The 17,153-nt window shown below is 36.5% G+C and overlaps 1 protein-coding gene across 3 annotated transcripts in view; it reads right to left on the bottom strand.

Annotated features, from left to right (window-relative positions):
- Positions 1-17,153, bottom strand: part of ndst1b (N-deacetylase/N-sulfotransferase (heparan glucosaminyl) 1b) — a 111,281-nt gene that overhangs the window by 5,166 nt on the left and 88,962 nt on the right. For all 3 annotated transcript variants that reach the window (XM_077195285.1, XM_077195266.1, XM_077195275.1), the window contains exons 8-15: positions 15,762-15,890; positions 15,056-15,238; positions 12,297-12,393; positions 8,026-8,149; positions 5,672-5,846; positions 1,889-2,059; positions 1,686-1,795; positions 1,088-1,190 (exon numbers count right to left, since the gene is read on the bottom strand). In XM_077195285.1, the coding sequence (XP_077051400.1) occupies positions 1,088-1,190; positions 1,686-1,795; positions 1,889-2,059; positions 5,672-5,846; positions 8,026-8,149; positions 12,297-12,393; positions 15,056-15,238; positions 15,762-15,890 (1,092 nt within the window). The remainder of the gene's footprint in view (positions 1-1,087; positions 1,191-1,685; positions 1,796-1,888; positions 2,060-5,671; positions 5,847-8,025; positions 8,150-12,296; positions 12,394-15,055; positions 15,239-15,761; positions 15,891-17,153) is intronic.

The following is a 17,153-nucleotide window of genomic DNA, read 5'->3' as shown; positions in this document are numbered from 1 at the left end:
AAAATGAATCTATATTGAATAAAGATCGGAATCAAACCACAATAATTGAATTGAAATTGTAAAATTTGTATCAAAGAATGGCCTACCAGTCATTGCAGCATAATATGCTGTCACTAAACTTAATGAAATTGTTTAGAATTGATGCAAGGTGCTTCATTGTCTCTTATGATTGCAAATCTAACAAATTCTTAATTGCAGTATCTAATAATTTGTTAAATTAAAACATTGCATATCACTCCCAAAACAATTGATCTTTTTAATTATTGATATTTACAGTTTGAATATTTACTTTTTACTTTCGGTACTTAAGTACGTTTTAAATCGGATACTTTTGTACTTTTACTCAAGTGATGTTTGAATGGAGGACTTTCTACTTTTACTGGAGTCATTTTTTATTTAGGTATATATACTTTTACTCGAGTATAATTTTTGAGTACTTTTACCACCCCTGCCATTTAGACAACCGGGTTGATGCGTAGTTACAAAATATTTCTGTTTCAAAGAAATGCTGTTTTTTGTAAACCTTTTATCCATCTAAGAATCCTGAAAAAAGGTATTATAGTTCCCAAAAAACATTAAGCAGCACAACTGTTTTCAACACTGATAATAATACATTTTCTTGAGCAACAAATCAGCATATTAGAATGCTTTCTAAATGATCATGTGACTGAAGACTGGAGTAATGATGCTGAAAATTCAGCTTTACCATCACAGGAATAAATTACATATTTCAAATATATTCAAATAGTCAAACAGTCATTAATATTTCGATAATATTTCAGTTTTCATTGTAATCTTGATCAAATACACACAGCCTTGGTGAGCATAAGAGACTTCTTTCTAAAAAAAAAAAAAAAGATCTTACCAGCCCCAAACTTTTGTACAGTAGTATATTTTTTAAAATCATGTTTCATGCAGTTTTTGCTATTGAGATATAAAACAACTAAATAGATTAGAGTAAAACATGCCAAAACATGTTTGTCGCCTGTATGAACAAGCTTCTTTCTCTTTGCAATGTCAATCAAACCAAAAAATACTTTTTTTTTTAAAACTAAAACAGGAATATGAACGAGAATCATAATCTCACATCAATGTCCATGTCAGGATATCTTCTGCCCTTACTCTTCCCCAGGCATTTGGTCTTCCCTCCATCTAGCAGCTGACACCAGAAGCCCTTCTTCGGGTCGAACCTGCAGCAAGAAAGAAGGGACAAAATGGAGGACAGGCAGCTGAAACCGGCAATGTATCAACATCAGCCTAATCAGAAGGGAACATAACAGACAGATGGAGCACAGCAAGGCCTCCAGAGAGGCTGCCACAGGACAAACCATCTTTATTGTCCAGTGGGAGATGTGGCTGGCAGATGTTACTGCTTATGAGATTATGTGATACAGCATGAGAGGACAGATGACAGATAGAGAGAGAAAGTGAGACAAGTGGTAGGGGTTGAGTGAAAATAAAGTGTACATGAGGTGGTAGAGAAGGCTGGGAATTAACAAGCAGTCTTGTGATCCTGTCAGACTAATGGGATCCATCAAGATGAGCAGACTACTGTGAAACACTTCAAAGCAGCTCCAAACAAAACACTTCAGGTGCTCAATAATGTACAGCATATTAATGACTCTTAATTGTAAATCATAAAAGAGAAATGAGAAACTTGGAGCTTTAGAGGACAAGCTTCTTACGCAAGGATCTTGTGGTAGTTGAGCGTGTTTGTCAGGCCTAGAAACTTCTGGATTTTGTCCATCACTGAAGCTGGTTCTGTCCTCAGCATCTGTCCATCCAGGACCAGGATCTGAGAAAAAAGAAACCGGTTAATGTCATAAGTCATAGAAATATTCTAAAAAGCACAACGTACTGATGGACATACATGTACTAAGCAAAATACCTGACTGGGGTGATAGTGTGTGAGCCAACGCTGAAGGTGTGTGGCGTAAAGTCCGGGCAACAGACACCGGCTCTGCAGGACCCTCAGTTTGATGGGCGCTTCCCGGCCAGCAGTGATGACATCATGGAATGTATATTTCTGAGCCACGGGATCATCATGGGCCCTCTGGTGCTGGAAAACAGCAAAAACAGCAATGAATATACAAATTCATAATACAAGTATAGTGCTGTGGAAAAGTAAGTACACCCCATGAACGTAACATCAAATTTATAACTTAAGACCTTTTTTGAAGACCTGCACAAAGAAAATTAATATCATATGTCCATATAGAACAAACCCAAAACCCCAAAATCTAAAAATAAATCACGCATCTCAGAATGATACTGGATTTTGCTTATCTAATGACAGTGTTTAATGAAAGGCAAAAACAGATTATTGTGTCAATACTAGCTAAATATATATATACTGAATGTGTTAATGTTCTTAGTCTTTTTCTACAGTTATGTGCAGGATAAAAATAAGAAAAGTTTAATCAAATGCCTGATTCAACTTATTGTGTGAAAAGATTTTATGTATAAAGCGGGACTTTTAATTATAAACAAGATGGAAATTCAACTTTACCTTTATCTCGAAATGTCTATGCTTTACTACTTCCAGCTGCTCATTCAAAAAGTTGAGAGAGATAATATGCACTCTTAAAGGGCACCTATTATGCAAAATTCACTTTTACATGAACATAAATGTGTGTTGGCAGTGTGTGTACCCAACCACCCTATAATGATAAAAATCCCCCCACAGTTTTTTTTTAAAATCCCCATAAATCTTAAACACTGTCTCAGAACAAGCCGTTCTCAGATTCGGGGCAATGTGACGTACTTTTGCACAAGCCCCGCCCACGACTGTTGATGCACATTGCAGTTTTAGCATAGACCCGCCCTGTGTGAGCTGTACACAGTCCGCCATTGTTTCGACATTGGAGCAACTGTAGACAAGAATGTCTTCTAAAGTGATTGAGGTATTTTGTTATAAGATGTAAGAATAAACATAGCAGTCTTCATTTACTCTCGTTGTTACTCGAGGATGGATCTGTACCAACGGTTCATGATCCAGCTTAAAGTTTCCGGAGTGATAGGCCTAACGTTACTGATCACGGCATTAACGGAAGGGAGAGCGCGCACTTTATTACAGTTCATCTGAGTCGTTTCACGGATTAATATAGTTTACCAGTTTATTTAGTAAAATAAAATAAATAAATGCTAAAAAAAAAACTGCCATAACTTCTAAACAAACACATAACAGCATTACTCCCAAGACATTTAATGCAATTATAAATGACTATATTAATATAACAATATCAGAGCCGTTTCATCTGGCTTTAAACTAGTTTAAATCACATAGTCATCTGTGGGTTTATAATAGAGATAGAGAATTCTGTGCTGAATTCAAATGCAGCTCTGTTTAATAATGATCGTGTGATCGAGATCAGCCCGCACAGCTGCTTTGGGCACGATCGCTGTTTTTTGGGCCTAGCTGATAATGCTCCGCGCCGCACCGTTCAAACAAGTTTGCCATTTGATGTTTCTCATACGCAAATGACAGCGCATAATCAAAGAGATTTAGATAATTTTGTAGGGGAAACATGCACATTTTTAACTTACTAAATTTTTAGTAATTTTTAAAGTTGGAGACCACTGATATAGGCTATGCGTATTTTATTTCCTGTAACTGAAGCCTATTTCAAATCCTTAAATTAATGCTATTCAGAAAACAACAAGAATGAAAAAGTAGCCACCTATAATACAAATATACATACCCTATAAAAATAGCCTATTGTGCATTTAGCCTATTTTAAACACCAAGCCTAAACAAATCTATTTGAAACTGAAACTGTAGCTATGTTCGGTTCGCACATCTCTCATTCGGTCCAACGTTTCCATATTTGCAATCTAATGGCACAACCTTTATATTGTACAACAGACAATTACATTAAGCAGAATAACTTTTTATATGTTTGGTTGACTGTTTTATTTGAATAATGAACAGGCTGCGATGTCAAGTTAGCAATGCCAGAAGTAAACGGATATTATGTCGTGTGTCCGCGCGATGCGCCGGCGCCATCACTTGGATTTGTTCCTCAGCAGGGGAAGCCACTTAATAGACTACTCTGTCATTTAATACTCTGTCATTCGAAACGTAAAATGTATATTTTTATTTGTGTACATTCAAAATGACTACAAAATGTCATATGTCTTTGAAAAATAAAGAAAACAACATGATGCACGTCTCGGTCTCCTTGAACATCTTTCTGGCGCACACCAAAAATGAACCAAAATACAGTAAATAGCCTTCTTGGCGCGCCTACTTTTGAAAGTCAACATTTAGATTATTTGAAGTAAAATGCATTATATAGGCCTAAATCACTTAGGAATAAATCACAGCGTGCTTCATGCTAAAAAAAAAGTCACTTTACAGGCCGGAAAATATAGGAAAATAGCAAATTATTTTAACGGACCCCCTGGCACTTTAGAACTGCTGGTCTATACAGAAGGAAGCCCTGTCTAGGCTCTTCCCCGGTACAGGTTGTGTCGAGCCATTCGTAAATCTGGTTGTTTGACGAGAAAAAGATGAAACGTAGTTGCAATAAATGAGATAAGAATCCGCACATCAGCTTTAGCGGAGAACTCTATTCTGAGGAAGAACTGATGACAGAACAGTTTGATCTTCGGCTGATAAATCAGAGGAAAGGGGGGTTTCATTCCCGCCCACGTGTAGAAATCGAATATTCAAGCTGTTTATTTTATTTTTTTTTACCTCAGAACAAAAAAAATCAAGCTTAAATCTTGTTTTTTTGGAAAAAATGAAAAAGGAACTGTTTTCAAATTTTTCTACTTTTAACATTAAATCAAAAAACGACTGAACGAATGATACACGGACTCTACTGAGAGTTTCTGTTTTGATATTATCAGATGAGATTGTCAATATCACTGAGTGTCAGCTCGAGAGGCTCCGCCCTCTGTGCCGAGAGCAGCGGGTCATTTGCATTTAAAGGGATGCACACTAAAACCGTGCGCTTTTCTGAGCCCCAAAAAGTGACAATTTAAACATACTGTAAAAAATGATCTGTTGGGTATTTTGAGCTAAAACTTTACATACACACTCCGGGGACATCAGAGACTTATTTTACATCTTGTGAATAGGTGCCCTTTAAGTACTAACCATCTACACATTACAAAATAAAAACCATAAAATAATAATTGTCATAACCCATCAACAATAGATCATATAAAATACATAAATGTATGGTATTAATTGCATTTTTTAAGGACCCTGTATTTTCCTGTATTAGGATGTTACCAGTGTTAATAGATAAGAGGCAGTGTAATTTAACAAATTACACTTAATGTAATGTACATTTTTTAATGATTTCTAGCAACAGATTGCCATCATAACGGCAACTAAAAATAACAATTCATAATGTGAAGCATCAGTAGAATCACTGAAGCTGAAGTGGACATTTCAACATTACAAAGAATCAAAGCACGCAATCAAATCTGCTACAAAAACAGCTTACCGTGTCTAACATTACAGGTGGACTTCTGGGAAAAAATTAATAAGCTACACATGTGTAAAATATGGGCTCTGCAGGACCCAGCAGAATGATGCCATTTAAAATCATCTCCGAATTACATATTTTCCCATTTTCTGTAGATCTAATCTACTGTCCAGAGCAGACATCATGGCCTTGGCAAACCCTGGATGACACATGAGCAGTTAGATACAGACCTGATACCAGGAATAGGCTCTGTCAGCTGGGCTGATAAGAATGGTGATGATTTTGGCTTTGGGCAGAAGAGCAGCTGCTCGCCGGGCCGCGACCTCAGAGTCGAAGTAGTTGGCACTTTTCTCAAAGTAGAAATCTGAGCTAGTGTTTGAGGGTAAAGGGAAATACTCCATGTACCTATAATTAAAAACAAACAATTAACATTTCATCTCATTCTTCGCTCGGGTCATTTTGACCTGAAACTCTTTTTTTTTTTCAAGTGAAGTATTCATCCGATGGGACCTTGAACCGTTTATGTGGTTATAATAAAAAAAAAGTAACAAATCCTGACTTCAGGGTCAATTTGATCCCCTTAGGAATGAATGGAATGTGAGTAATGCTTCAGTACACATAGAATAACCTAAAAAAAATGCTCAAAATTGAATCAAAAAAAGCTAAAACTTTACCAAAAATGATTTTAGAATGTCTACATGTGTAACTGAATGCATACTGAAGAGATAAACTCAAAAACAGATTTAGGACCCAGCGGAACAGCTCATTTGCTCCATATAGAGCTATAAGGCCATCTAGTGGCAAGAATCATGAAAAATATTATTATTATTCCACAAGAGGTCGGTAGAGACACCCAAATTAAGCCAATGTGAGATATTTTGAGCTGGTTATTGCATGTACTGGAGAAATTTTGAATTCAAGTTGAAAGAATGTGCGGAATGTGCTTGAATTATACTATTTATAGATAAAATCTAGTAATTTAAAGGTACATAAAATAAAAAAAATAATTTAAACCAGTAAAAACTAAATCAGCACCTGTAAAAAAACATGTTTAATTATTGCGGCACCATTGTTTTTCTCTGTTTGGTGAAATTAATCTCCCTCTTTATAATCAGCATTATTTTTGTCTCTTGTTTTTGCAATCAAACCACCACATGAACCATCAACTACCATCCTTTTTCCACAAACTGATTAAAGTGAAAAAGAAAGGCAGGAGGAGAGAGAGGCACTAGATGTACATCAGACACCTGCTTTCTATTAGTTACATTTCAAACTACTGAAAGGAAAGGAAAAAGCTGGTAGTCAAGGCAGTGCTGTGTTTTGAAATGACCCATAACACTTTCCTCACATGGGAACATTAGCCTTCATGTCTCTAATACTCCAAACTTCAAAGCATGCCAGACCTTCACAATCGATATACTTCACAGCAGTTTACAAGAGCTATTTACTATAAAGAACCCATGAAAACATGTGGTTTTCTTGCCTGTGTTGACGTACTCCCATTAGAAACGAAAAATTGCAGCAAAAATGACTCGTTTTAGGGGGAGGGGACCTTCTCATTCTAGAAAGCACTTGGCTGGACGCAGTTGTGGATATGCCCATGAGTGCAATATGATTCATTATTTAAAATAAATAATTTAGGTCAAACATGTCAAGGCATGTTCACAGCAAGAATGGTGGAAAAGCTGGAAAAAAAAATATTGTGAAAGTAATTCCATCGATATCGTTCCTTAGGCCCTGTTTACACCTAGTATTAAGATGCGTTTTTGGTCGATCGGATCACAAGTGGACGTGGTACTTCCAGAGGTAGTTGAAAACGCATTCGACCAGATTGCTTTCATCTAAAGGCTCATGTGGTCGAACAGCCACAAAAGACAGTCTTCTCTCCGCCTACTGACCTAATGTATTAACATTAAGGGAAGCACGCTAGCCAGACGAGGTTTAAACTTTGTCGGCTGGAGACCCGATTTTGGTTTGAAAAACGTACAATGTTCTCTCACCATTCCTGTTTTCTAACACACACTCACAGCATTCGTCGTGTCTTGAGGCTGTTAGAGCAGAAATGAAAGTTCTATTTGCAAGCTTATTTTGTCCATTAGATCAAAACATCTGAAAAAGCCCATACATTTTCTCGCCCAAAGACCCTCCCCTCAAAGTAGTCTGGACATAAGTAGTTGAAAGTGGAGAAAAGAGACGGATTAAAACACCAGGTCACATCCGATCGACCAAAACTAATCTTAATACCAGGTGTAAACAGTGCTTCTGTGTCGTTATCATTATAGTTGTGGTGTGGACTTCCCTTTTCTCATAGAATTAGAACGATTATTAAAAATGTATAGTTATAGTTAGCATCCTTGGTGTGAACAGGCCTTCAATCTCCTAAACATTTATTTAGTCAACTTTCACATGTACACTAGCATATAGACACCCTCATACTTAACAACAGATATGGACTATAAGACACAAAACTCAATTTTGAATTTTATTTCATGGAGCCTTTAAATCTTTAAGATCCTGAAGAGACTGCAGCCAACAAAGTTAAAAGTATGGTGGGAACGTTTATGTTCAAAATATCACCGCATACCAGTCAATGCCTTTGTGGTAGTTTCGGCCGTTGAAGAACTGGATTTCTTCAAAGGTCTCCTTACTGGGGTAGTTACTGGTCAAATCGGAATGCATGCCCAGAAACAGATAGAGAGCAGTAGTTCCTGAACAAACAAAAGACGGCAGTGAGTGAACAGGTCTACTGTCACATGATCAGGTTTTACACACACTTATTAAAGCAAAACATTCTCACATTCATATCAATTCTTTTATATAATGTTTCACTCAAACTGTTATATTGATTATATAATTTGTAACAAATAATTAATTTGAATAAAAAGAGGTCTTTACTTGTGGTCTCAGACTTCTGGACCTCACTGTGTCTCATTCTGCTATTGAGCTATACATGTTCATATGTAGTATAAACACAGAGTTAAATTGGGCAAAAGGCAGGAAATGTCTTGTGCAAGATGTGGTAATAAAGGTTCACTGAAAGTTCACAAAAATTACGCTGTTTACTAAATAGGCAAGTCTGAGAAGTAATAACAGTACAAAAAAGAATAATAACTGAACAAATAAAAAAAAAGTCCCTCTAAGGCCCAACCCCCTAATCTAAATTTTATTGAGAGGATTAACACAGCCATTTTACTACCCACTCTAAGAGTGGGCAATTGCTCCCTGAAGGCATCTTTAGAAGTTTAATTAGTCAATGCTGTAAAACTCAAATTCACATTTACAGAGGAGCAGCAGGGTTGCAGTAGAAAAGCCTGCATTCATAGGCTATGAGCCTGTACAGGGTATACAACACTCCCAACCCAGTGCACACTTAAATCAAGGCCATTGGCCATGTATAAATATAATTATTTATTATAAATATATTTATATATTATAAATATAAAGAATACATTTTGCATGTCAAACACTGCACTAATCTACCCCCCGTAAATGAGTAATATATTTAGAAAATCTCAGTTGTAACCATTAACAAATGAGATAAAAAAATAAAAACCCATATACACACACACAGTTATAAGTACATATAATATAATTTAGTAACCCGAAATGAAACATGATGGTTGTTTGTTTATTGAAAAAATAATTTATAACATAATATTCTTTATATAATCTATATCTATATTATTTGATCATATCAAATATTGATAATCTTATTGATAACCTTTTGGTAACCAAAACAATAGTCTTAAAAAAAAAAAATTATAACATAATATTCTTTATATAATCTATATCTATATTATTTGATCATATCAAATATTGATAATCTTATTGATAACCTTTTGGTAACCAAAACAATAGTCTTAAAAAAAAAAGTTTTACAATAACAAAAATTAGGTATGTCCCGAAACCGATCTCAAGGATCTGTATCGGGCCGATTAAGCATTGTTTTAACTGATCGGTATCGTCAGCTGTCACGCAGGTGTCATGCAGTAGGTGGCGGTATGCACCGTTTTTAAACTATTACTCCAGAGTGCAGTCTGGACACAATCTCACTGCTTTATAATACAGCAAATCTTAATGGAGTTGACGCTTAAAGCCTGAGCATGCCCTTTGTTTTATGTGCAGTTTTGTGAAAGATTTGGCCACATTGCAGAAATATTGAGTGCTAACTCTACAATCGTATCTTATTATCCGTTTAGTATCCATGGTAATTTTTTTGGATCTATTGGCTAATGTTTTATTGTTTACAAAAGAATGCTTGACGACGGCACCTCTGGGTTCTTGAGGCTGAATTGACCCTTCGCAAAGACCCGCCCCCCTTAGTTACTTTCGCTATGTCCGACAAGCTACGCCGCTCTCACGCACACACCATGTTCTCACGCAGTGAAAAATACACCGCGGATCAAGGAGGAGACTGACAATACGCTGAAAGACCGGACAGACCAGGTTACTTTTCGGTTACTTTTGATATTAAACATATAAAAAAAAGTCTCACCTTTCAAATTTGGTCATTTTAAAAAACAAATTTAAACAATAAATACCGTTTTGTCGCTCTTTAATGTTTTGTGACAGATCGCTGTAGAGCCTCAGTTAAAGCTGCTCGTGAACCGATCATCTCTTCCTTCTAGTTCATTTATAGCATCCAATAAACATGAATGAACATAAGAAGGAATGTTGTTTTAACCGTGGAAAGGCGTCAGTATATTCAGTTTTTCAAGTTCAAATCCTCCCATGTTAATCCACTAACTCTCCTGACTGCTTTGTCGGACAAAATGGTGGATAGCGAAGTATGATTGGTCAGATCACCTGTTAATCAAGCTCCCTGCGAAGGGTCAATTGAGCCATTTTGTAGTCATGGCCTAATGGTTAGAGAGCAAGACTAGTAACCCGTAAGTTTGTGGGTTCGATTCTCAATAACGGCACCTAAACCCCAATCACTCCCCGTGTGCCACAGCAAAATAGCTGTGTGTGTCCACGGTTTGCAGTGTGTGTGTGTGTGTGTGTGTGTGTGTGTGTGTGTGTGTGTGTCTTCCCTACTCGCTACTCCTAATGTGTGTGGACTAAATTGGATGGGTTATGCAGAGGACAAATTCTAAGTATGGGTTAGCATACTTGGCTTTCACATGTCACTTTCACTTCACTTTACTAAATAAGCGCTTCATTCATTTGTCTTAATATCTCCAACAGGATTGGTGGATCAGAACAAACGATAATTCAGTGTACACGGACAAACATGAAGATAAGCGGCTGATTTTACATTTTAAAGCATTGGTTTTTTTAACAATATGATTTGTTGTCCAATGCTTCACTTGCATTACCTAGTGCCAATACTTTTTTTTCCCTAATAATACAAATATTTGGGCCTATATATTAATTCTGTAAGTTATAGCTTTCAAAGCTTACTATTTTATAGTAAATACATGTCAATGGGTTAACATGTATATCTGAAACATCAGGTATTAAAAATAAAATGATTTATGTAATCCACCCCGTCATTGTGTGTGCGCATGTTATTATCTGCATATGTATGGGATGAAATTAGTTTCAATTATCAGCACTCATTGTATAGCCATATAGACGCATAACTAGCAAATACATTAAAAAAAATCACTAGGAAGGTAAGTAAAATAGACCTTTACTGTGATTAATACTACAGTATTTATCAAGTGATGACTAAATTAACTACACACAAAAAAGCTAAAGGGGGTATAAGTATACAGTTCTATTTTACATTGATTCCTGTGGATTCTAGACAAATGTAGCCTACATTGGTTCTTTTTAAAAGAGCCACAAAACCAGTTATTTAATTTGTGCATAAAACTACATCAAAAAGTAAAAATAAATAAAAATACCCAGCAGAGAAGTGATATGAACATTTATTGCTTACAGGGATAGTTTACCCAAAAATGAAAAAATTCATCAAGTAGCCTATACTCACCCTCATGCCAAGACTTTCGTTTATCTTTTAAACACAAATGAAGACATTTTAAATGAAATCTGAGAGCTTTCTGTCCCTCCATTGACAGCTACGCAACTACCACTTTGATGCTTCAAAAAGATCATAAAGAGATCATAAAACTAATCCATAAGAATTGAGCGGTTTAGACCAAGTTTTCTGAAGAGAGACAATCGCTTTAAATGTTGAACAAATTCATTTTAGGCTTTTATTCACATATAAAATATATAATGCACTAAAGTGAATTCTAATCTCAAGATCCAAAGTTTGTGCTTATCCACTGATTCTGACAAAAATAATGAAGCCTAAAATGAATGAAGTGCTGGTGTAAAATTTCTGAGCCCTGCATGAGAAAATATCATCTACTATATCGGGCTATAGAAAATATCTCTCAGATGCACTCCAATGCCAGTACATTTCATGCAGACCTGCTCACTAAAAGTGGCAATGATCTATCTGCTTTATCTGCTGGATGAATTATTAAATGCAATAGCTGAATCTCAAATAGTGGATCATTTATATCAGCAACACATCTCATCATACATTATATAACTTTGTGTAAAGCTGCTTTGAAATTATGTTTATAGTGAAAAACGTTATACAAATAAATTTGACTTAACTTTACTTTATATACAGTAGGTATTGTAGCCCGGACTAAGAATTCGTTCCCCATTTTTTTATATAAAACATAATTCAGAAAAAAAATCCTCCACATCCCCCCAGCACATCACACCCTGCCTGTATGCATGTATGTATTTATATATTTTTATATACATCTTATTAGAATAATAAGTATACATTGGATTGATTTTAATAAGAGAACATATCTTGCCAGCACAGCTAGATGGTGCAAGTGTGCACACACACGTGTGGATGTGGAGCGAGCAGAAAACACTCACCAGTCTTCTGAGGTCCGATGATAAGCAGCTTGGGGAAACGGTCACAGGTCTTCTCCTTAGACCAGATGTCTTTATGTCTTTTGTCCTCACAGGGGTCCTGTAACGGTAAGAAATAAGCTGAAGTGAAATAGTACCCATATATCACTGAAATGAGTACCTTCACAATAAAAAAACACTCCAGCGAGTCTATCGTATAGCCTCAATAACCAGCGGGAAATTATGAAGAAACTGGAGAAATTGTTCTCGTTCAACCAGCAAGAATATGAAAAACTTGGGAGTTTTATCAAATTACTCAGGGCAAGATGTAACCTATGTCTGAAAATGCATACTTCCCTGCAAAAAAATATTAAGTCAGATTAGTAGGATGTCCAAAAGTTCAGGACATGCTCAGGAAATATAGGAATTAGGATGCAGCCTGAGCGCCTTGACTCGGATTTAACATCAGCCGGAAAAGTGCATTATGGAGGGAAGGCTGTTATCCCAAACTAAAGCCAAACTAAAACAAACTAGTCAAGCATGTCAAATATCTTACAATACATCAGCAGAGTCCAATAACAAGCAGATTTTATATTAATTCAGACTTAGCCTTTAAACTCGCCACAGCAACATCCCAGAGGTGGTTTTATGGGATTCACCAGATAAAAATCAGAGGCATAAACCCCTGTCCAGAGCTTTGAAGCATCTCAAGAGAAAGATGTCCTGCAGCAGACATTTTGAGCCCTTCATCCATCACAGCCAAAGATGCAGTAAACGGTGGTAATAAATTAATAGTTTTAACCCTTGCCTCTAAATTAAAACAGGCACGAATGCAAGATGGTTAAACGGTGCACCAAGTCTGAAAAACCACTAGCAATCCAACAGCTGTCCGTCCTAATGAGGAGATTAACGGCTAGAGCCCCGCACTAATGACCGAAGAGTCTTGCTTGAGTACACGCCAGTGGTAAAAGCAACATTAAGTAACACATTTGTGAATTTATTACTAATGTACTCTTGGGATCACAGTTTATGAAAACAGTAAACATGAGCTCTGTTCCAAATCCTACCTAAACAGCACTTCAAGCCATTGTAGGCACGATGCGAAGGCTGTTCCAAAATCCTGAAATGCACAGCGACGTGTTCAGTAAGAAACTGGTGGACACACTAGATGGTGGACTGTGAATGAAATGCGATTATAAATATACTACTAGTGTTGCACAATATAACGGTACTAGAACATTATCGCAATACCCTGCTTTTAAAACAGTACGATACCACAATTTATAAGTTATAAAACAATACATTTTAAGTTCTGTCATATAATTCAATTACTTTTACAGCTTTTTTTGCTGTGGTATCGATTCAGTATCTGTATCGAGGTATTTTAGTCCGGTATCGTATCGAAGTCATAATCTTGGTATCGTGACAACACTACCATTCAAAAGTTTTTTGAAAGAAATTACTACTTTTATTCATAATATTTTGCATTACTATATTTTTATTATATTATGATCAAATAAATGCAGCCTTGGTGTACATAGGAGACTTCTCAAAAAACAATTAAAACGTACCAATTCATTCAATATATTAATATTATTCTTTTAACTTTTGCTCTATGTGAATGCAGAGTATTTTTAGGCTTATTATGAGTATAGTGTTGTTAGTTTAACAACATGCTAACTCTCTTGGAATCAATTGTAAAGGTTTGTTTACACCACACTAACACTAACTATAAAGATAACTATATTAGCGTTCACACCAGCGGACGATATTGTTCGGTTCATTGTAAGCAGGTGCTTGCCTTTCACTTTAAATGCTTAAGCTCATTACAGCAGAATGGATTCTGAATGGCTGTTAATATTTTTATCAGCTGGATAAAATTGTTCTGAAAGTGATTCCAAAGATTTCGTTTCACAATGCCCTTATCGTTATAGCTTTGGTGGTGTGAACTCTACAATTCTTTAATATTAAGAACGATTTTAAGAACTATATCTTTACCGTTATCTTCGTAGTTGTAGTCCTTGGTGTGAACGGGCGTTAAGGAGAGTCTCATGTTCAAACCAAAACAGGTCACCTGCCACAGGCAAAATTACCAGTAGTGCAAGATGTTCATTTCCCATCTAGGACGTACACAAAGGCAGCTCACTAGTTTTTGGACCAGAGTCATGGGCATGTATTAAGTCTAAAATAAAAAACTAAACTCTTTCCAAGTTGTAACTTTCCTCTGCATGTAATAGCAGCTAGCAGATTTCTTGGGAAAACAAGTGCAGAAGAAAGAAGATTATTCAGAGCAGGGCAAGCTGTGGAACGCCGGAGAGCCGACAGTAAAGATGGGACCTCAACCTTGACAGGAAACGAGAGAGATCAAAAGAGGGATTTAAAGCTTTCAGGCACCCACTTTCTCTTTCTCTAAGGGTGAAACAAAACAACAGAGTTAGAAAGAGTGAGACAAGAAATAAAGAAGCTGGATAAATTGAAATGGGGAGAGCGGGTGGAGGGGATATACAGAGAGAAAGACAGATCTTCTGCATTGCCAACTTTCAACTGAATTATAGGAACCAATTTCAAAAATAGCATTCTCTGATTTCCTGGCAGGCTACGCGGAAAACCATTTTCACTCTTTGTACATCAGAGTAAACGTGCAGACAGCCATACGAAACCTTTCGCCACATATTACGGCAAAAGCGCTCAACACTCTCAACCTCCGCTGATCTACTTCCACAAAATAAAGTTGTATTTGTTTCCCAGGACAGAACAGACCCCCAGAAGAGCTCCTTTGTTACCTGCCAGATGGGGTCCCTCTCTTCAGGGAAGATTTGGAAATATCTCTGTGCCAGCTGTACAGGTGGGAGGGTCTGCAGTTTCAGGTTGGTCCACATCTGTATGAACTTCACCAGGTTCTTGAAAGTGTACAGGCCAAGACGGTCATTCCCATAGTTGGACAGGTGGGTCATGAAGATGCTGATCTGGTTTAAAATAAAGCGTAAGAAGTCATGAAAGCCCAATCCACAGATTAATGTCCCATCCTATGAAAAGTTTACTTCAAAACTACTCTAAATTCAATGGATCATTCAGGGCCCTCTTTTGAGGGACGATGTTTGGGATTCTCCTATTGAATATCTGATGTGAGCAGGGCTGGGTATCGATTCAGATGTCCCGATTCGATGCGATTACAAAATTCTATTTACAGAAAATAATTTTTCTCTAAAGTTTTCTATAATGATATATTTTAAAATGTAATTTATGTCAGCTGAATTTTCAGCATCATTACTCCAGTCTTTAGTGTCACGTGATTCTTCAGAAATCATTCAAATATGCTGATTTGATGCTCAAGAAACATTTCTTCTCATTATCAATCTTGAAAACAGTTGCGCTGCTTTAAAAACAAGGGGACTTTTTCTCATCAACCCTAACAGATCATGTCCCAAAAGTCATTGTGTGATACACACTGGTTTAGACATGATAAAGAATACAACTGTCAATACTCACTGGGTTGAGGAGGACAGTGAGGAAAAGCTCTCCTCCATTTATGAGTTTGTCCAGCTCTTTAGAGCCTCCAGGATACTCATTGTAGAAGATGGTGTGAGTAAAGAGACCACAGGTCTGCCTGGGTAACACCTAAAAAACAAAGATTTTTCTTCTAGTATGTAATCTCTTTATTTAAATTAATTGATTTTCAATTGCATTCACAAAAAAAGCCATATATACACATCTGACATCAAATTCAATTTTCATATAAACATGAACAATTTCTTTTTTATCTTATATACTACAAATATTTCATGATTTTGTAAAAACTATAAGCCACATAAATTATTCTATTACAAATTTGAACATGGTTATGTAGCTCTTTTAGGCTTACTGCTGTATCAAAATCTAAGCAGAAATGTTTGTTTTTAGTTATAAGGTAAATGTATCTGTGGTGCTCCACATGCGCAAATGGAGAAACATTGTATTTCATTACCCATAATACGTCATCTCATTTGACTGTCACTTTAGTCTGGAACGGAACTGAATGACTGCATGACCTCAGTGTAGAAAAATGAAGTACAATAACTGGAGGATGTTCCACCAGAGTTGAATGAGTTGAAGGAATGTTTTCGCTCTAACAAAATGACGAATGACGTAGCCCACACATCTTCATATATGATCTTATTTGACAGCCAGCGATGGTAGAGTGAAGATGATTTTCACTAAATGTGCTTTTTTAGTTATTCTTTCGCCATTCTGAAAGCATTCTTTACATCATGCAAGTACGATGAGACGACTGTCTTTGTTTCCTCATGCGCGTTTATCGTTCCCTGATATGAACATTGGATAATAACTACGTCAGCTTAAGGAAATGTAAAATGTGTCTTTAGAAAAAAAAATAGATGCAGTTTATGATTTCCAATATTTTTCTTTCTACCCATCTTCTACACACATCTGTGTGTGTGTAAGAATGCACTGGCCACCAGTGCATTCTTACACACACACACACACACAAACACACACACACACACACATACACCGCTCTGTCATGATTCAGCAAGCTTTTGCCATACTCTCTCTCTGTTGTTCCCTAAAGCGATGCAAAAATGATAACATTTTTTCTTTTTTTTTCAAATTGTACTTCCACAAACAGTTTGCCCTTAACCCCCTACTGGGATTCAAAGCTCAAACCATACACAAAATAGCCTGGGGTTTATTGTACTGATTCCAGCCAGAATAAGAATTCAACATATTATCGTTCAACCATACAGCTGTACAGGCTACAGTCTCAATAAAAATCTGTTTTTATCTACATAAATTTGTGCATTGGTAGTGCATATGTTTTGCAACATGTTAGCCCCAGTGATGCAGGTTCAAGTCCATGTTATTTCCCAAACCCTTTCTCCCTAT

This window comes from Siphateles boraxobius, unplaced genomic scaffold (genome assembly GCF_051911475.1).
Source record: "Siphateles boraxobius isolate OS27281-9 unplaced genomic scaffold, OSU_SipBor_1 11, whole genome shotgun sequence".
Lineage (NCBI taxonomy): Eukaryota > Metazoa > Chordata > Actinopteri > Cypriniformes > Leuciscidae > Siphateles > Siphateles boraxobius.
Note: the sequence above shows the minus strand (reverse complement) of the source record. Positions and strands in the feature narration are given on the sequence as shown.